Here is a 22,743-nt window from a genome sequence, read left to right on the forward strand (position 1 = left end):
TGATTTTCAATACTCTTTAGCTACCCCAGTTTAGAAGTAAGGAAAACAGATGTAACTTTTAAAGCTAGTTTGGTTTGGATCACTCTAGTTCCCTAGGTTGATGGCCAAGTAAGGGGAGAAGAAGCTGGTGCTAGCCAGCAGTCTTCCAATCCGTGAGAGAGTGGGAAATATTTCTTAAGCTTTCTTCAAGGGACACTGAGAGTGTGATAAAATCAGATCAGATTTCCAGTGAAAAGACATATGGTGCCCTTGACACTGAGAACAGGGAAGAGGGGACAAATCTTTCAGTCTACAGCTAGATTCCAGCTCTATGGAAACACCTGTTCTACCACTTATAATAGCCTAGGGCAAGAAAGATCTCTTCTCAATGCAAATTTATTTTGTGGATTTTCACGTACTGGGACGTGACACAGTATTAGCAAAGGACCGTGAAACTGGTCTTCTAGTTACTAAAGTCTTATTCAAGTAACATGTTTTTCCCAGACACAGAATCTACCTATCCTGTCAATTTAGATGGCTTGAGCAGGTTACTGCAACGTCTTAGGGTCATAGTTGGCTGTAATTTCAGCTAACACTTTGGCCATATCTTTAGTTATATGCTCTCTACCCCTAATCCATTTTCTGGGAGGGAATGGCTAAATCACATTTGGAAATCTCTGGGTTAAATGAATTCAACTAGTTTCTTAACAGTGGGTTCTCAGAAACTATGCTATTGTGAATTCTGGTTTTCTAAAAGGGGGATATGTTCCAGCTCTTCCTAAACTTGTCTGACCATGGAACCATATGCAGAAGTGATCATTCTGATTAAGGCTCCTCAAAGGAGGATAGAATCATTTCCAGTACTGCTGTTCTCTACTGTGTGGCACCATATAAAGGGGACTGATGGGGAACCGAAACACATGGGTTTGAGTCTTCTATGGAAGAGAACTCTGACTACATGCCATACACATATAACAACATTATTATTTCAGGTACTTGACATGTTTTAACCACTTAAAAATAGTTCTGAAAGCAAGTTTCCACTTATGAGACACTCTTCTAAATGCTGATACCATGTGTGTGCAATCAACACTGGACTCTAGTGACAGAGGAGCTCCTCATAATCTTCACACCGACTCCTCAGTTTGTCACTGGATAGCCCACAGAGGTCATATGCTGGAACCCTGCAGAGTAGAACACTAAACAAAGTTGTGGTTCTGGAAAGAACCACCAGGGGGTGGCAGCCAAGGATGGGAAGCCAGGGCAGTTACCAGACAGACATGTTATGTGGTGTTCTCAATGACCTTCTCATGTCTCAGCTGAAAATGAAAGTCAAAACTAACAGTAAAAAATATTTACTACTGGTCACACAGTCGACTCTTATTTCCTTATCAGAAAAATCTTTAGTAAAATGGTGGTCAAAATAGTTTTTTTCTTTTTTGTCAACCAGATCTGAAAGAGCGTAAACCTCACTTTCTTAACATAAAATGTGATAAACTATAAATGCTCTGCACATTCAGCATATTAAACTGAGTAAATGATAGGCAACTAAATATATGCGCTCCCCCCACCCCCCATATACTATACAAACATATGTGCATCCAAATTATTACTTTTAAAAAATCAGTAATGGGAACTGAAAATACAAAGAATGAGTTCTGGTTTCCTATTACTATGGGAATACCATACAGAAGTATTTTGGTCAAAACAGGCTTTTTTATTTCATTGACATTTAGGAGATAAACTCTGGGGTATACTTCCTCTAGTGAATAACAAAAAAGGATAAATAATAATAGCATGTTTGGAGCCATCCCAAGTTGTATAAAACTGATTAAAATTCACTTCATAAGACAGATAAATTCCCTTATTGTAACTTGCAGCTTGGAAATTATAATGTACAGTTTAGAAACAAATATACTTAAACTTGATACTTGTGTACCATAGCAGTTAACTAATACAGAGAGGTTTTATATGGAGAAAGCTTTCTATGTTTGTGTGTATATAATAAATATATATATATGTGTATATATATGTATGTATGTGCTATTAATATTATATATAGTTTTGTAAATATAAAACTATAGCTATCTATCTACTGAATAGTAGACCTTGTCTGAAAAATTCTTATCTTTAAGTAGTATCTAATTGAGGCAGACTACAGTTATCATTTTGTTTGTATGCTCTTTGGAACAGTCTGGGGAAAAAAAGAATTTGAAAGGATAGTCCTGAGTGTCATTTGTTATTTAACATCCCAGTTGAATATCATCAGCACAAATTTAGGTAAAAGCAGAACAGCTGACACATTAGAAGATATTTTAAGTAGAGCAGTGCTGAATGATGATGTTAGCGGATTCCTGAAGTGGGAAGGAGAAGGAAGTTAGTATGATTTAGGAACACAATGAACTTGGATCCAGGCATCAACATCATCAGCAAGATGCTGAAACAGTTGAGGGTGCTCACTGCAGAATTCACAAGTTGACGAGAGCCCACAAAATAGAAGTGTTGTTGCTTCATAACAGGACTTTCCAGTCTTTGCTTCCCCCACCAGGTGATCATTGAAATAAAGCATTTTTAAGATCAAAATCATAGCACATCTCACCTACTATTAAATGAATAAAGAGGATTCATGCACTATGCTGAATTGTTGGTGCTCACTTCACTGATTGTAAATGTATCTTACTATTCTAGCTGTTTCTGAACCTTGATTCTAATGAAAGTTTGGACCAGATACTCCTTTGTTGTGGGAAGCTATTCTGTGCAATTTTCTCTAACACCATTTTGACCCTTCTCTCCTTCAAAAGATCCTTACAGATGAAATCATTAAGCTGAGTAAATCAGCAGATCCACAGATGAATAGTAAACTTACTTTTAGCAACAACGAATTCTGAAAAATGGTGTTATGCTGCAAATTATCCAATTTCTTACAGGGAAATACAAGAGTGAAATTTCATGGTTTCTACTTGCATTACAGTAATTAGGATCTTGGTTAAAATATAAAAATAGACTACAGCATAACACTGAACAGAAAGGAAACATCAATGTACCACTTAGGTTTAACCTTAATGAAGTCAGTCATGTGTTTTAAAATTTCTTAAATGAACTCTAGTCAGATGGTCCCTAATCAGAAGACTGGCATTTGTGTAAATCATTCTTTTAACCTACAGTAGTCCTCCCTCTTTCTGCAGTTTCTCCTTCCACGGTCTCACTTACCCACAGGGAACAGTGTCTGGAAGCAGATGGTCCTCTTTCTGACACATTACAGCCTAACGCTAGCTATGTCACAGTGCCTACATCATTCAGCCTCACTTCATCTCATCATGCAGGCATTTTATCATCTCGCACCACAAGAAGAGGGTGAATACAGTAAAGATATTTTGAGAGAGAGGAGAGACAACATTCACATATTCTTATTACGGCATGTAATTGTTCTATTTTATTATTAGTTACTGTTGTTAATCTCTAACGGTGCCTTATTTATAAATTAAACTTTACCACTGGTATGTGTGCACAGGGAAAAACAGCATATATAGAATTCAGTACTATGCGTGGTTTCAGGCATCCACTGGGGGTTTTGGAAAGCATCTCTTGCGGATAAGGGGGAGCTACTGTAATTATCTTTAAAAAATTTAAATTAAAGAATTTAAGAGTTTATTTAAGAGTGGGTTTTAAGAGTTTTTTTTTTTTAATACAGGAGTCTCCCCAACTTCTTCTCTACATGAAAACCAAGGACTGGCCAGCAACTGAGTAATTCTCAACAGATTATACAGAGGAAAATGACCTGTGAACTGCCCAAACACCAACTACCACTCTCACTAGAGAACTGTGATGTATCAGTAGTATATCTGAATTAGAGTTTTTGTTCTCCTCAAATATCTATCTGTGAAATTACTGAGTAATACGGTATTTCTATTTTTAATTTTTTGAGGAACCTCCATACTGTTTTTTATAATGGCTCTACCATTTTACATTCCCGTCATAAGTGCATGAGGGTTTCCTTTTCTCCACATCCACTCCAACACTTGTTACTGTCTTTTTGATTAACTGGTGTGAGGTGAAATCTTATTGTGGTTCTGAATTACATTTCCCTAGTGAATAGTGAAGTGTAGAATCATTTCATGTATTTGTTGGCCATGGGCATGTTTTTGGGAAAATATCTATTCAGTTCTTCTGCCTGTTTTTTAGTTGAATTATTTGTTTTTTTGGTGTTGAGTTGTATGAGTTCTCTGTAAATTTTGAATATTAACCTCTTATTGGCTATATGCAAGTACCATCACCATTCAGTAGGCTGTCTTTTTTATTTTGTTGATGGCTTCCTTTGCTGTGCAGAATCTTTGATGTAGAGTCCCACTTGTTTATTTTTATCTTATTTTTTATAATTATTACAATAATTATATTTTAAATTTATATTATTTATTTACTTTATTTTTGTGTTTGCCTTTGACTAGGGAGACATATCCAGAAAAAAATTGCTAAGGCTGATGCCCAAGAGTTTCTGCCTGTTTCTTCAGGAGCTTTATGGTTTCAAGTCTTACATTTACGTCTTTAATTCTGAAATTTCAAGTTCATTTTCCATATGGTGTAAGAAAGTGATGGCACTGTATTTTAACTTTGGTGTTCATTGCTAATATATACAAATATAATAGATTTTTATATATTTTTCTTGTATCCTTTTAACTTTGCTGACCTTGGATATTAGCACTAGTGTTTTTTTTGTTGTTGTTGTTGGTAAATTCCTTGTGATTTCCAAGAGATAATTATGCTATCCAACAGACAGTTTTATTTCTTCCTTTCTGAACTATGTATCTTTATTTCCTTCTCTTGCTTTATTGCACTGGCTAGAACTTCCATTCATATGCTGAATAATGCTGAGAATAGACAACCATGCCTTGTTCCAGATCTAAGGGGTAAAGCATTCAGCCTTTCCCCATCAAGTATAGTATTAGCTGTAGGGTTTTTTTTTAGGTGCTCTTTAACAAGCTGAGGAAGTCCTCTTCCATTTTTTTTTTTGAGTTTTTTGAAAACATTTGTGAATATTGAACTTTGTTAATGCCTTTTCTGCATTGACTGCTATGATGTGGTTTTTCTTCTTCGCCCTATTAAAATGGTGGGTTGTACTTACTAGTTTTTGAATATTGGACCAGCCCTGCATCCCTAGAGTAAGTTCCATTTGGCCATGATATATATTTTTTGTGTGTTCACGAATATGATTTCATATAGTGTTAGATTCTATTTGCTGATTTTTTTTGAGGATTTCTGCTTATATAGTAGTAACAGCGATCAGTCTCAGTGTGTACTTTTTTTAGTACTCTTTGGTTGTGGTATTAGGGTAATTGCGTCATCAAATAAACAGGGAAATATTCCATCTATTTTCTGGAAAAGATGGTGTAGAATTGGTGTTACTTTTTATTATTTCTTTACATGTTTGGTAAAATTCTCCAGTGAAACCTTTTGTGCCTAGAGATACCTCTTCTGGGGATTTTAAAACTGTCAATTCCTTGAGAGCTGTTCAAATAAACTTTTTCACACTAAATTAATTGTGGTAGTTTGTGTTTTTTGTCCATTTCATTTTATTCACCATATTTATTTATTATTCCTTTACTTTATCTTCAGTCTGCAGGATCTTTAGTTTATCTTCTGATTTGTTCCTGATATTGGTAATCTGTTACATTCTTTCTTTGTCATTCTTGCTAGAGGTTTGTCTATTTTATTGATCTTTAAAAAAATGTTTTTTTCACCGATTTTGTTTTTTGTTTTTCTGTTTTCAATTCACTGATTTCTGCCCTTACCTTTATTATTTGCTTTGAGTACCTGAGGAGGGAGCTAAGGTTCTTGATTTGAGACTTTTCCTATTTTCTAATGTATATATTTAATACTATAAATTTCCATCTCTGTACTGCATTATTTCTTTCCCACAAATTCTGGTATGTTGTATTTTCATTCAGTTCAATGCATTTTTAAATTTTCTTCGAGACTTCCCCTTTGACACAGATTATTTAGAAGTGTACTGTGTAGTTTCCAAGTTTGCAGATTTTTTCCCAGTTATGTGTTACTGATCATCAGATCTAACAGAACTGAAAGGAGAAACAAACAAATCCACAATCACAGCTGGAGACTGTTAGTGATTTCTAGTTTAATTCCATTGGTTCTACTAGTTTTTGTTTCACATACCTTGCAGCAACATTGCTTTGTACATACACATTTAGGATTGCTATATCTTGCTCACAGACACTTCCTTTATTATTATATAATGTCCTACTCTGTCTCTGGCAAATTTCTTCACTCTTAAGTCTACTTTATCTGATATTAATAGAGCTACCCTGCTTTCTTTTGATTCACGTTTATCTGATATATCTCTTTTCCATTATTTAGTTTTCAACCTGTCTGTATTGTTGTATTTTAATATTTTTGTAGATGTCATATAGCTGTGCCATGTCTTTTAATCCTTTCTGCCAGTCTCTGTTTTTTGACTGGTGTATTAAGAATATTTGTATCTCATATAGATATTGCTCTGTAAGGGCTTAGGCCTGCCATTTTATTTTTTGTTTGCCACTGTTTTCTTTTTCTGACTTTCTGAGGATCAACTGAACACTTTTTAGGATTCCATATTGATTTATCTTTATGTATATATCCATTATATATATATATATATAGATATATATATAATATTACACATAGATATTATATATAAATCTTATACACAGACACAATTTATCACAGTTTACTAGTGTTGTGATTTGCCAAATAAGATTAGGTGTAGAAACCTTACCTCCCTTGATGTCTTTTTCTCTACGATGGTTTGTAGTATTTCCTGTATGTACACTGAGAACCATGTAAGACATTACAGTTTTGCTTCAACTGTCAAACACAATTTTCAAGACTCAAAAGTTTTAAGATAAAAAAGTCTATTATAATTATTCATACTTTTGGTTACTTGTGTTCCTTCTTTCTTTTTTTTTTTTTAAGAGTTTAAAAAATTTTGGTGAAATTCAAATCAGCATGCCTCGTTCATTTCAGCTCCTTCACAGCCAAACCTGGGGGCAGGGCATTGCTTTAGCTTCTCTGTTTTCTCTTTGTGATGACTAAGGTGTAAAGACGTGCTACACTGAACTTTGAAATTCACATTATCTTTATTTTTCTTGATCTTGACTGATGTGTCCTTATGTCTGGCTTTGAGCAGAAAGTCCTTGACTTCCTCAGTTTTGCAAGTCATGGCTAGGAGGTAGATGGGATAGTGCGGCCAGCACAGCAAGTGCCAAGGAAGTGAAGAGGATGGAAGAGTTCTTCCAAGATTCTTTGATTTCATTTCTGTTAGATAACTTACTTCAGCCATTCTTTTATGGTGATCTGTTGCTGATAAATTCTTAGTTTTCTTTTATCAGAGAATGTCTTGACTTCCCTTCTCTCCTGAAAGATACTTTTGGTGGTCCTAGCATTCTGGGCTGAAAGTTTTCTTTTTCAGTTCTTGAAAAATGTGGTATTTCCTTTAGTCTCAATGGTTTCTGATGAGACATCTGTTATCATTCAAATTGGTAAGGTGATGTTTCTCACTGCTTTCAAGTTTTTCTGTCTTTAGCTTTCACATTTTTGAGTATGGATAGAAGTTTGTCTTGCTGTTCATTTGTTTGGGTTTATCCTGTCTGGAGATGGCTCAGCTTCTTGAATGTGTAAGTTTATATCTTATGCCACATTTGGGAAGTTTTCAGTCATTATTTGAGTACTTTTTAAGAGCTATCTTCTTTTTCCACTCCTTCTAGGACTCTAATAACAACATTAGAGCTTTTGTTATAGTCCCACAGGTGCCTAAAGCACTGTTATGTTTTTTGCAGTCTATTTTCTCTCTAGAGTTTAGACTGAGTAGTTTCTATTGTTCTATCATCCACGTCACTATTTTTTCCCTTTGTCCCTTCATTCTATTGATACTATTGAGTTTTAAAGATTTTAGCAATTGTAGATTTCAATTCTAAAACTTCTAACTAGTTTTTCTATCTTATATTTCTTTGGCTATTTTTTGTTTCAAGCATGCTATTTGTTGAGTCATTTTAATGACGGTTGCTTAAAAAATTGTTGTCAGGTAATTATAATATCTCTGTCATCTTGCTGTTGGCAGTACTGATTATCTTTTATCATTCAGTTTGTTCCAGTTCTAGGTATTTTTCTGTTTCTAGAAGACTGATTTTCTACTGCAATCTGGATATTTTGGGTACTGTGTTATGAAACCCTGGATCTATTTAAAACGTATATTTTAGCTGGCTTCCTCTGACACCACTACTACAGAGAAATGGTGAGCATGGAAGAACCTCATTATATTCAGCTAATGGTGGAAGGAGCACAAAAATTTTTTTTGTGCTGTTTTGGCTGTAGTAGAATTTAGTTATTTTCTAAAAGCATTCTGTCTTGCTAGGCTGCATCTTTCCAGGTCCTCTGGCTAGAGAATAGGCCTTTCCCCCCCACCCTGCACTTGTATGCCTGTCCAGGATTGCCAGTTTCTCTGGCACCCAACCTGAGGTATATGAGGCAAAAATAAAGTTGAGGGAAATCACTACTCTGTTGTTCCTTGGATCCCAAGGTGTGTCTAGTGGTTGGCCTTCTTCTCTCCATTTTTCAGTCTTCTTGTACTTGTTTTATACATAATGTTCAGAGGGTTGGCTGTACTTAGCAAAAGCAGCAAGTAAAAGTAAGTCTATTCCACCTTCCCAGATGCAGAAGTCCTTTGGCTATTATCTTCATGTTCAATTGGTTCCTAAGTCTTGTAAAGAAATTCAGGTTTGATTTCTCCTGTTCTGAAGCACAGAATGGATCTCCATCTCTTTAAAATACTTTATCATGAAATATTTTTAGCTTTCAGATAAAATCTCATGGATGTTTATGTTATGTAATGCTTATCTATGGAGCCCTTAAACATGGCTTTAAAAAGATTATTTCTTAATAGCCTTCGCTTCTGAGATGCAAATTAATTTACATGATTAAGAAAGTGATATTCTCTCATGAGTATGGGAAATTCCTGCCCAGATCCAATTTAAACAATTATTTTTATTATTAACCACAGATAAGGAATTTTTGTAGTAAGTGCTGCAAAATATTAATGGAATATATTTCATTTAAGTTTTCAGCCAAATGACAGCAGTCTTCTGCTTATAAATAAACAACTACTGTTACTTGTTAAGAATAAGAAATGAACACAAAGGCATTAGAGACAAGAAGTAGAAATCTAGGATTAATTTCCAGTAGTTGATGCTTTGTCATCTGACTTCATAGTATGGTCCTTTATTAAAATGCAGATAATTTTGGCTTTACTTTTCTAAAATCCACAAGAAAATCCAGTGTTTATAATCAAGAAGGATATGTTTCATATGTCTTAAAACCCCAACATGTTGGCTCTTACAGTTTCAAATCCAACTCCTCTAAATACAGGACTGCCTGTTTGAAACATGCAGCTTTATGTCTATTTTAAGTTGAACAAAGGGACAGAACAGGTTTCTCTCTGGGTTTGCTGTGTGAAGTGAAAACCAGTGTTCTTTTATATTATCAAGTTGTAATTATTAGCAACAACAGGTAAGGCATTAGTTAGTACTTGTAGGAAACACACTAAGGAAAATTACAGAGCCCCTCATCAAATATAGATAAGTATATTTCACCTAAGAAAGAATTCTTCAGTGAAAATACCAATGCTCTTGAATTATTTCAGTCTATTTTTGGGTTCACAGATTACTTAGAAGAGCTCCAAGAATAATTCTTAATATTTACTCACTATTTACTATGTTAAAGGCACAGTGTTAGCTGCTGCCTAGGACCTCACCCTCTGCTATCCTTAGAACAAGGAGATTCTTCAATCATTTATTTTCTAGAATCCCTTTCTGAAACTGCTCCCAAGATTCTTACCCAAAAAGTAGGAACTACAGCATTACTCAGAAACTACTTATTTTCTTAGCCTCCTTTCTGCTTTCTAGAAAATACAGTGTAGCTATATATTTACCTTAGAGAGGACTGTCTACTCATCTATGAATAATATATATATATATCATATCCAAACACATAAAGCATAAAAGAACACAATGTGTTTAGTAAACTTTCAACTGAAATTCAGGTTGATCAATGGAAATAACAAATACTGCAAATCTTAACTATTAAGATGGCAGAATTCCCAAGCTTTGTATAATGTCACACTGTTAATAATACTTTTCCTATTTAAAGATGTAGATACAAACAGCTAAACATGTTTAGTGTCCTGAAACATTTTCTTTTTCAGATATCAGTAGTGTTCTTCCCCTCTCGAACAACACAAAAAAGATTTTAGGAAAAATATACAAAAAGATGTTCTCAAGCATTTTTGAGGCTCAGGATATAATTTAAAAGTCTGATATAAGATGAATATTAAAAGGCACTACAAAGGGAAGAGATTTTCCTACTGTATGGTATTCAAAGATCATCAGTCTAAAAGCTGACTAAAAAGTTATGGAAGATATACCAATAAATTAATATTAAGGTCTATGAAACATTTTTAATAAATAAAATGATGGTAAACATTTAAGAGGGCCTCTTATTTACCTCTTCTACATTGGAAGCAGTCTTAGCAGAAGTTTCCATGAAGATAAGTCCATGTTCTCGTGCAAAAGCTTCACCTTCTTCTTTTTTTACTTCTCTTCTAGATTCTAAATCACTAAGCATGGGAAAGAAAGGGCCATGTTATTAACCTACACAGTACAAACAAAGGCATCTGTGGGAAGTGTACAAGGAGATTCAAAGTTGTACTGGCTACTCTTTCAATTAATTTTTAATTAACTGCATTATTCTAGGTATTATGAGTCCAAATGTTTAGAACACACACTGCTTAGTTTCAAACAATTACTAATCCAACAGAAGAAAGGTTCTGAGTTAGACATCTAAAACGCTAAAACTAGGAGAAACCTAAAGGGAACATCTTGCATCCTAACACCTTGTCTTTGAGTAAAGTGGGCTCCCAAAGGGAACATTTTTACTCAAAATAATAATTTGAGTGAGTAGAACTACTCTAGTCTCCTCATCCTTCAGTCATACTGAGTTTCTATGAATGTGATTAAAAAGTAAATCACAGAATTCTCAGAAGTTATAGGAAACTGCTTAATAAAATCCAAACAACTAAGGAAACATTAGATTATTAATCCCAGTTTGTTTGGTTCCCAACAAACTGTTAGCAGAAAAATAAAGAACAAAAGTCTAGGCCAGAAATTTTGGGTCCAAGTGTGGTATTCATTTTAATATAATATGCATGTATGGTCACCTAGCTTTGACACATATTATTTTGGCAGATTTATCAGATTTTTTTTCTCTTTAGAAATAAAATCAATAGTTGCTGTTGAATTGCTTCCTGTGTACCTGTTTCAGATCTCATTCTCCTCCTTCTTACCTCAAAGGTAACCACTACTCTGTATTCGCTGTTTTCATTCTCATGCGTATTTTTATATTTATACTAATATTTATAGCCACATAATAAGAGGAGGTTTTTGGGGCACACTTAAAAAAATAAAGATGTAACTATTGTTCTACATGTTGTTAATTTTGGTCAACATTATGTTTTTTTTTACATTTACCCACATAATACATGTAACTCTAGTTTTTTAGTTTTTATTGCTGTATTATAGTCTATTGAATAAATACAACACAATTTATTAAGAGTCTTCATTGACAGTTATAATTTTTCATTATTATAAACAATGTTATGATTAGAATTTTATACCTTTTTTGGGGTACATGTGCCAAAACGTTTTCAAGGTAGTATTTTCCAAATGGTGCCAAGACTTAGTTAATTGTAAAACCACTTTAGTAAGTCATAATCAGAATTAAAAAAATAAAATAAAATACCAGAACGTATTACCCGCTACTTAATGGGATTTTGTTTAATGTAGGTATGCAAATGATTTACGTACTATGTCATGATGTACATGTTTTTATTTTAGGTCAAATCAAAATGCTCAAAAACCACTATGCTTGAATACATAGTACAAGGCTACTTTTCAAAATAGTTGTATAATCATAGTATTTGCAGCAACGTTTCCAAGTTCCTATTGCATCACATCCTCACCAACATGTGGTAAGATCACACTTAATATGTGCCAATCTGCTGAACATAAAATGCTATTGTATATTTTTGTTAATTTGCCTTTAGCTGAGTATTAGTGAGTTTCATAAATGCTTATTAGTAACCTCATTAAATTAGTGAATACAGGAAAGTCAAGGAAAAGGAAGTTATTCATTCATTCAACAAATATTTACTCACTGCCTTTTACAGAAATTTTAGTAGGCGCTTGGGAATTATTAATAACCAAGCCAGACAAAAAAGTGTATATCCTAGTAGGGTACAGACAGATAATAGTATTAAATGAGTAAGTGGTACAGTATGTTAGGAAGGGTAGTCATTCTAAAATGGACTTTTAATTTTTTTCTTCTCAGTCTTGTTTTCCTACCCCAAAGTGACTTTGTTTCACAAATATTTACAATCATGCTGTACCTGCAGTATCGTGATGATTTTCTTCACTTAATATGTATATCACTATATATTTCCCATAAATAAAACCAAAAATAATTTTCAATGACTAGTTATAATAATATCCTATTAAGAAGATACATCACAACTCAACCATTTCCTTACTGTGGGAATAAGAGTAATAGTATGAACGAGGTACTATGTGAAGTATTTTACATGGATTGTCCCATTTAATTCACTTGACAGATGAGGAAACTTGGGCATATGAGGTTATACAAGGCATCTAAGCTCACACGCAAGGAAGAGCTGGTAGAGAGATTCCGTCCAAAACTGTGCTACATTGTACCCTTAAAACTTTTATTTAACAGATGATTACTTGTCCTGATAATAACTGATTGTACTTAAGAACATTTTGTCCAAAATGGAAAAATACAAAGAAAAAAATACCCATTAATTTTTTCACTTTCCATAGGTAATTAACATCTTGGTGAATATAGTTCTGTATTACTCATTTATTCCATCAGTGTCTTCCCCTATCAGAATATACTCATATCTACTATTCATTGTATTGTGTTTTTTTCCTGTACATCATGGTTTTTTTCTCATGTCATTTTGCGGTCTTTTACAATACTATTTTTACTGAGTACACAGTAAAGATGGTAGTATTTTATGCAAATCTAAATTACACAAATTTGAGAATACAAAATGAAATGAAGATGAAGTCTCATTTGCCTACTGCTAATTAATGTGACTCTTCAACTTTGCAATATTCACCAGGAATTTCAAATTCCTGGCTGACTGGATAAGCTGTCAGTTATGTTTGATTGACATAATTCAGGTCAAAAGTTGCCATACAGCAGCTCATTGTCAGTCACTGTTGTTTCTGTAATTTAAACTTCTGTGAGTGATTCTGGTGATTGTTTTGTAATCTTCACAATTGTTATCCTTTAGAAATAATTTACGATTTATAAAATGCCATCTAAGCATTTATTCTGTGGTACAAGTGCTGAAGAAACACTCCTAAAATTCTGAAAAGCTGAGAAGAAAGTTTGATATAAAATACTAACAAGGGAACTGAAGGATGTGCCAGGCTATTGATTTAGGTGACTGTGCTATAAAATATTAGTGGTAAGATAAGAACATGAAAATCAGGCAAACTAAGTTTACAAACATGACACTATAACTGGGCAAGGATAATTTATCCAATTATATTATGATGGCCTCCTGTGTGCCAAGCCTTTTCCTGCTTCTGGGGATAGACCACTCAACAAAACAGACAAAACTCCAACCCCACCTGGCCTCTGGAGCATACAGTCCAGTAGGAATAAAAACTGGTGAGGAAAACACTGGCAACAAATCTGACAATCATTCTTAAGGGAAAATCTGCTTTGAATTACACAAAACCTTCATGAAAATACCTTTCCCTTAAATACCCTTTATCCCATTTTAAGCGTATGTCATATTTTATTTAAACCCCTCATTTTTGGTATTTAAACTTATCCCCAGTTTTCCACTACCAGTATCTCTGGTTATGTTTGCATTTGCAAATGTTATTTACCAAGGAGAGTTAAACACATCTCTGTATGAAGGATTGTTTTAAAAAAAGGAAGTGGCACTTTATTATGCATGATCTTCCTCCTTTACTATTCTTTACTTTTATCATTTCCTCAGTTTTCTAGGCATAGAATCATACTGTTTCTGACTTTTTACCCCCATTAATCCCATTTAAGTTGCTTTCATACTTAAATTATCTTTCTCTAAACCATTCCCTTTATTTATATCCCTTTTTTAAGGTTTGTATTATAATCCTTTGACTATTAAAAACCTTCAATTTTGTAGACTCTGCCTCCTACTTACTCTATAACCAATTTAAAACACCATAGTAAGAAAAATCTGTGTCACCTGTCACAATGACTAGGTCAGTGCCCTTCTCAAATCCCTTCACTGGCTCCCTACTCTTAATGCATCTAATTCAAAAATTGCTTATTCCCTATTTCCATGTCTACTCCAATTCACCACATCTAGTAACAATCACCTCATTAATCTGTGTTCCTCACTCTTTGCATGTCACACATTCTTTTTACCTTTCTCCTACTTCCTTACAATATCTTTCCACAGCTACTATACTCCTAATTACTACAAGGGCTACCAGTCTACAATCATTAGAAACATCTCTGGTATATACTTCTCTCTTCCTTTTCACATCTGAACTCCTCCCTCATGGGCAACAACCAAATCTAAACCATGAGTAAGTTGCCACTCATCATGTTTCAGACACAAGGAAAACACTTTTTTTTAAAACATAAGATTAAAGTATCAAATACTCTTTATTCTCCAAATATTCTCCTCTTATTACTTCATACATCATGAAATGGTTGTATGAATCTAATTCCGTATTATGAAGACTAAAGATTCCTTCAATAACCTTATCTTAAAAGATGTAGTGAGATGATTCAAGTGAGGAAAGAACCAAAAGGGCTTGAGTAAATGCTGAGACAACAGATGCTTCTAGTTACAAAGAAGTAATCAACAGTTGGCCTTTTACAATGGAAATGTCATTGTAAAAAGAGAAAAAGTATTTTCTCTTAATAGTTAACCCTGATTGCTATTAAAACACTTTCTAAAATCAAATCTATATAATGTTAAATTTGCTGTTGTTTTTTTTTACAGCTTTACTGTTGTATAATTGACATAAAAGACTGCACATTTAATATAAATTTTGATGAATTTGACATATGTATACCTGGAAAGCCATCAGCCCCCCAAAAGTTTCCTCATACCACACTGTAGTCCATCCTTTCCCTCTCCCATACCCTAGGCAATTAATGATCTGCTTTCAGCCACTACAGATTAGTCTGCATTTTCTAGGATTCTATATAAATGGAATCAATCATACAGTATGTCTTTTTCATCTGGGTTTTTTCCATTGAGCATAATGGTTTTGAGATTCACTCACTTTGCTGCATGTATCACTAGGTCATTCCTCTTTATTGCTAAGTGGTATTCCATTGTATGGCTCTATCACAATTTATCCTTTCACCTGTTAATTGAAATTTGGGTTGTTTCCAGTTTTGGATTATTACCAATAAAACTGCTATGAACATCTGTGTATAATTCTTTGTGTGGACATATAAAAACATATTTTTACCTAGGACTGAAATGGCTAGATGGCATGGCAGATGTTTACTTTCTAAATAAACTACCAAATTGCTTGGCAAAGTGGTTGTATCATTTTAATTTTCAGCAGCAGTGTAAGAATTTCAATTCCTCTAAATCCTTGCTAACATTTGGTGTGTTTATTTAATTTTTAACATTTTAGAGTGTAATGGCATATTTTAATCTGCCTTTCTCTCATGATCAGTGGTATTAATATTAAAGATCAGTGGTATTAAAGATTTTTCATGTGTCTTCTTTCCATCTGTGTATCTTTAGTGAAGTGTTAATTCAGATCTTTTGCTCATTTGTAAAACCTGGGTTGTCTTTTTATGAACAAATTTTAAGAATTCTTCATATACTCTAGATACAGATCTTTTGTCTGCTATGTTTTTTACAAGTATTTTCTCCTAGTCTGTAGCCTGCCTTTCATTTTTTGGAACTGTCTTTTGCATAGTAAAAGTTTTAATTTTGTTGAAGTAGAAGTAGAATTTATTGTTTCCCCAAGCCCCCTTTTGCTTTTTCTCTATTTAAGAAATGTTTGAACAAACCAGAATCACTAAGATTTTGTTTTCTTCTATAATTTCCTTATGCTTTTACCTCTGACATTCTATGGACACTTCCAGTTAATTTTTGTATATGTGAGGTAAGGGTCAAGATTTTTTTTTGGACATGGCTATTCTATGACCTTTGCATTTTCACATAAATTTCTGAATCAGCTTGTCATCTTCTATCTGTAAAAGAAAGTCCGAACAATTTTCACTGTGACTACAGTGAAATCTTTAGATCAATGGGAAGAAATTACACCTTAAAAATATTTTTCTAATCTATGAACATGGTATATCTTTATTTGTGTGGGATTATTTTTTTTTAACTCAAGGATTGTACAGATAAGAAGGTAGTTAGTTATATAACACAGGTAGTTTAGGCAGACTATGGCAACCACAGCTTATACTTGGGGGATCAAAAATTTGATAAATATCTCCCCAATCCATTTATTTATTTTGTTTACAATATTCTTTTATTATTCTTTTATATATGAAGGATCTGTAGGTTGTTACTCTTTTATTCCTGGTACTGGTAATGCCTTTTTTTTTTCATGATCAGTATCTATTTTACTTATCTTCTTAAGAACTAGCTTTTGATTTCATTGGTTTTCTTTTTATTATCTCCTTTTTTGCTTACCTTGGCTTTAATTTGCTATTATCTTTCCAGTTTTACTCTTAAGGTAAAAGCCTAAGTTATAGATTTAGAATTTTTTCCTAATGTAAATATTCAGTGTCAAATCTCCCCTACACACTGCTTTAACTGCATTCTACAAATTTCAAAGATTGCAGAGATAGAAATTAATTTGTGGAAAACAGATAATGATGCAAATAATTTTCCAAAGGAATGCAAGCTGTGCCCTGTGGAATACAATTTTCATCCTGTGTATATTGTTCAGTTTTTCAAACATCAGTAAATTCATTTCAGCATTCCTTGTTTGTTTATAAATGTGGTATTCCAAGTTCTCTTTTGAACTGACTGTAGAACCTACTGGTTCTCTCCTTAATTAATGAAATAAGTAAAAGCTTTGACACGTGTCCATTGTGTGAAAGTCATGATTTTACTTTCCTAAAAAGATTATCTTTTAACACTATTTTATAAGCCTAACAAATGAACAAATTTTGTGTCTGTTTTTTTAAAAATACTAATTTTGTTACAACTAATTTTCTACTAAAACCAGTGAAAATTTTCCTGGTTTTAGTAGAAAATTAAACTTTATAAAGTTCATAGAAACTATCACCATGAAACTGTTTTCCCATGTACTATCATTTTAAACATAGAACACGAAGACATTCACTACAGATAATGCTCCCTAGAGATATAAAGTAAAATAAGATTGAAAAAAAACCAGGATGACACTAATATAAATCCTTAGATGTAAGGTTAAAAGTATTAATTACTACTAAATAATATTAAAAGTGTTTCAGGACTTGAAGCAGAAATACACCTGATTAATCTATATATTGTAATTACTCATGTAATGCACATTAAGTCATGAAAAAGGGAAAATATTTTTCTGAGTTCTGCACAGATACTTATTTCTACTGTCAAGTATTTAAAGCAATTTGGATAATATTTAACAGTGATCTATCTCCCAAATAAGTCAATGCATTTTATTTTTTAGTTAACAATCAAGTAAAACCCCTTCAGGTTATTCTTTAAAGTATACCCTCCAACAAAAACTATTTCAAATAACAGTAATTTCCAACAAAGCTCATCATCTGTATTTTAAAGAGCAAAAGAAACATCTCAGAATTTTCAAAATTTTTATATTTAAGGAAATAATAACATATTTGGATAAATATTTAAGACAAGCATTTTAACAGTTATCACATAAACATCTACCTGCAGTCTTCATCATTAATGCAAAAGAGCTTTAAATTCTTTTTACCTTTTATTTCCAATAAGCATAATGACCATGTTGGAATTGGAATGCTGGCGGGCATCTTCTAACCAGGTTGTCAAGTGGTTGAATGTATCTCTCCTAAATATAAAAGGTAATTTTACTTTGAGGTATCTCCCTTAGTAGTGTACAATGACTAGTATATACCCTATTTAAAGACAACTATTTTTAGTCATATCCACTTATGTAATAAGAAACACATTTCAAGTACAATATCTAGGTTTAGAGTTCACTGATTACACTCTGGTTTAGAAATTAAAAGTAACCTCGCTTTAGAAAATTCCAATGTATAAATAATACTACCAAACTGACCAACTTGGGGGTGCTTATTTATACAAGAAAACAATTTAGTTGCAGATTTCCATAGTAAATTTAATTCAAGACAAATATTTTAAAGGCAAATAGCCAGGGCATAGAGGCAAACGTATACTTTTATTACTGGTAACCATATTTACTTAGAAAAATGCTCTGCATTGACCACTGAACTGAAAAATTTCCAAGCTCTCACCTTGTAATATCATACACTAGTAAAGCCCCTGCTGCACCTCTGTAATATGACCTTGTGATGGAACGAAAGGATTCTTGCCCTGCCTGTAAAGAAAGAAAAGGTTGACTGTTTCCTTTAATAAACCATCCTCATTTTCTTATTATCCTTAGGTGGAATATGGGCAGGTAGGGAATGAGTACATACAGGAAAAGAATAAAACCTCTCTTCACCAATCTTAGGGAAGTCACATAATACCATTATTGCTCAAATCAACCAGGCACAGGCAACCCCTCCCTGCCACCCCAACAAGACCTCTTAAACCTTTTTTTGGCAATCCCTGACAACCCAATTTATTGAATGGCTTCACAATACATGAATCATTATTAGAGCACAGAATGGACTCCTAGCAACTAAGCTCTGCAGACAAATTTGAAAGGAAGCAAATAACCCAGAGCCTCACATTTGAATTCAATAACCCACTCCCTGGGGCAGCTGTTGACACTAGAATAAATAAAGTCTATTGTAAATAAATGATGAATGACATCTTTACGCCCACCATCTGCTGGTGTAAAGGTTGTTGGAAGGCCAAGGATGCAGATTTTATCAGTTATATCATAAACTGCAGTGAGCTTTCAACTGTCATCAGATGGAATTCTTTGACTAATCATTTTATTATGAAAAACAGAAAATGGTCCTGAATTTAATTTATGTAACTTTTTCTCTACACTTAATCAATTTGCTCTGTATTTGATATACAGTGCTTGTCAAAAGGCAACAGGATGTAAAAGTCGTCTTTACATCCACTCGTGAAAACAGACTTCAGAGATTAAGCAAAATTAATTTCTCTCTTTTACTGGTGGCACTAGTGTTCTGTTTAAGAAAGGACAGCAAGGGTTTGGTATATTGACTCTGAGTTTAAAACTTTAAAAATAAAGAAGTCCTTACAAAAATACTCATTTATTTTTAATTACTGCTTTTCTACCTTGAGAAAAAATAAGCAATTAAGTAAACATAAAGCCAGTTTTCACAATTTTTGTTATCTACTAACTTCTTGAAAAATATTCTTGTTGGCATGTTCTAAGGTCTGATCTTCCAATGTAAACATTGAGCCCTTTCCACAGTCAGAATGCACAGAGAGCTCAGATTCTGCTCTATTCTAACACTCAATGATCTATATATAATTGCTTGTACTTCTTGGCCCTCCCTCCTTCCCATGTCCCATCCCAGTGCCTAGAACTGGGTCTGGCACACAGCAGGCATGTAGAGGAAACCTGCTGAATGAAAAATGAATCCTAATATCTTAGTCAAAAGCACAAAAATGGTCATTACTCCATCTCACCTAAATGGTGGACATCAGTAAATTCTAACATGCTCAGATTCAGTAAAAGTAACTTCTATGTGGAAACTAAAGATTAGACTCTCTTTTTAACTCATGAGCAATTCTAGTGTGTAAAATTAACAACTTATGCTACATTAGATACTGAGAAAGCTATCTCATAAAAGGGCTATAAAAACAGCCAATTCATTTCACATAGTTTGAGGTTATAACAATAGATAGTTGGAAGCATGAAATTCATTAAAATTATTTTTATTTAATTTATTGAAATATATTGTTCAAAAAAAGTCCTTTCAAATCCAAGTTCAATTGCAAGCATTACGGAAATGTCTCCTTTCATTGCTTAGCATGGGAAAACTAACGACTAGATTTTTAAGAGGTTTATTTCACTGTGAATTACATGCACAAAGGAAGGATTCTGTGGTAAGTAATACAAAAGATATTTTATGAGTTCAAAATAAAAATCAGGTTTAGAGCTCTTTTATCTTCCCACACCTGAGCACTGAGAAAAGGGAAACATCCTTTAAAACAATCTTGCCAGAACATTCTGTGCAATGAGTTAAGATGGATAAATTGTTAGAGGAACACCAATATAAGATCTAAAACATCAGCATTTACTGCCCAGATAAGAAACAGTAAAAGGGAATATAAATTTAGGAAAAGGAGAAAAGCACAAACCTGTAACACCACTTATATTCCTCCTGTATTGTATTTATAAAGAACAAACATGAATACTGAATCTGGATTTTGCCCATCATTACATACTAAACAAAAAGTCAACCAAATAAAAAACCACGCTTTCCAAAATGAGGACTATGAATGTAGTTGTGCCTCTTAAGATCTATGATTACTTTATAATAAGCAAACATCAGTATTCAGAATAGTTTTCAAATTCTTGAGACCTCTCTTCTAAGACAGACATCCCACCTTCTGGCCTAGTGTCTTTGTTAATGACATTTGGCAGCCTTGAAATAAATCTTTCCCAATAAAGTGTCTTATAATGGCTTCTCCAACTATAAACTGTTAAACAACTAACTGCATAAAGGTAGTCAATGGTTCATTATTTTGATCATATTAATCTAGTTTTAAGAGCACTTAATATAAACCTGTCCAAACTGTGATTGACCTATGTTGTTCTAAATGAAAAAAAAAAATCAACTTAGGAAATACAGATGCTATTTTTGATACTCTTTGCTATAAGGTGTTCTTAAAGAGATTTTTTAAATTGAAAGTAAACAGGATATAGAATCCTTTGTAGTAAGAGATTGCTAGTAGTACCTAAAGGTGTAAAGAAAAATGCATTTAATGAAACGAGAATGATTAGCTAAATGAACCAGCAAGAGAAAAAGCTAGTTGGGTTATGGCCAGAGTGGACTATGAGTTCATCAGCTCACAATACAGCTAGCTGTGTGAGTTCTATAAAAATATCAGCAAGATACCCAGATATGCAAGAAAGTAGAACAGAGCAAGTCAGCCTCAAGAGACAGGGCATGCTTTTAGTGATGCTTAGTAATAAAACCAGAGTCACAGAACATTTGTGACAAGAAGCTTTATAGACCTTCATTTTCCATGTAAGGAAAATAAACTCGCTACATCAAATAAACTTGATTCTTTGCTCCACACTTTAAGAAAATATACTTCCAAATGCCAGAGTCCCCCAAATTGGCTCTCCTATGTGCCTGAGTCTCTCTGTTGAAAATTTTTATAATAATCAGGCTGGCAACTTAACTTTTCTTCCTCTCCTGCTACCTTTAATAACAAAACTTTTATACACATTAAGCTACTGCACAAATATCTCTAAATATGCATAATTTTAATCCTAAACTCTAGGGAATCTGATCTGTTTCTCTAGAATTTTATCTTCTTATCCAATAAAAGTCTTGTTCACACAGCCAATTTCTTTCTTACTATATTCTGAATATTCCTGCTTCTGTGCCTCTATTTAACTCTACCTAAATAACTGTTTTCTCTTCCTTTGACCTATCCAATTTCTATTCCCTTTGAGGACCAGTGCAAGCCTGCTAATTCTTTCACAAGGCTAGGAAGCTTGTCTACCACAGCCCATAGTTATCCTTTTCTCCTCACAAATACAAAAGCACTTTCACATGATCATTTCATTCTAAAACTAGTGATTAAATGAATACACTGCTCAAATGCTTATCTTTTTTTCCCTCTGTCTCTTTCTCCTTGAGGATAGCCTAACTCAGAATACTGAACTATATTTATTGTAGGCACTCAAATTTGTTATCATGATTGATCCCAAAGAGCCAGTCAAGTTAGAAAACTGATTTGTGAGAATAAATTTACAGTAATATCTTACGTTCATTTTTGGTCATTTATCTAACAATTCCAGCTATATAGAACCCAGCCAAGAACCAAAAAGAAAAAAAAGATTTCTAAGTAGCCAAACAAGTTATCCAGTGCCCAAGCATGAAGTCTCAAGATACTTTACTGAACAGACTCAACTTAAAAATCTAGACCTGTCATCAAGGACTGCTATCAGAGGAAAAAGATTTTGAAATCTAAATGCATGAACAAGATTTGTTTTGGATGACAGTAAAATTAGCAAGAATCAAAGTGATTTTTAGCTTGCCTCAGTGTCCAGAGAAAGGATGGAGGAAAAGTCACCTAAAGTATTTAATTCCAGGCGTTTTAAGGGAGTACCCTATGGATCCTGAGAAGTCTGTAAATATCTAAGAAAAACAGATGCTGAATGATTTTAAAAATTTAGGAGTATTCTGAAAAAAAGACTTTAGAGTATTTGGTTGCTGACTTGAGATTCTTTTAACACTGCAATACAAGAGAAATGGGAGACCGCAGGTGGGAGGTAAACATTAGAGTAGAATGAAATGTCTAAGATAATTTCTTGTCCTGGTGGT

General features: G+C 33.5%; 1 protein-coding gene and 1 pseudogene across 1 annotated transcript in view; both read right to left on the bottom strand.

The window, feature by feature from the left end:
* Nucleotides 1-22,743, bottom strand: part of RAB2A (RAB2A, member RAS oncogene family) — a 113,603-nt gene that overhangs the window by 10,544 nt on the left and 80,316 nt on the right. Inside the window, exons 4-6 of the mRNA XM_036907546.2 lie at nucleotides 18,550-18,632; nucleotides 18,030-18,122; nucleotides 10,525-10,636 (exon numbers count right to left, since the gene is read on the bottom strand). Of these exons, the coding sequence (XP_036763441.1) occupies nucleotides 10,525-10,636; nucleotides 18,030-18,122; nucleotides 18,550-18,632 (288 nt within the window). The remainder of the gene's footprint in view (nucleotides 1-10,524; nucleotides 10,637-18,029; nucleotides 18,123-18,549; nucleotides 18,633-22,743) is intronic.
* LOC118923574 (60S ribosomal protein L38-like) lies at nucleotides 3,358-10,518 on the bottom strand (annotated as a pseudogene).

The sequence above is a fragment of the Manis pentadactyla genome, chromosome 3 (genome assembly GCF_030020395.1).
Source record: "Manis pentadactyla isolate mManPen7 chromosome 3, mManPen7.hap1, whole genome shotgun sequence".
NCBI lineage: Eukaryota > Metazoa > Chordata > Mammalia > Pholidota > Manidae > Manis > Manis pentadactyla.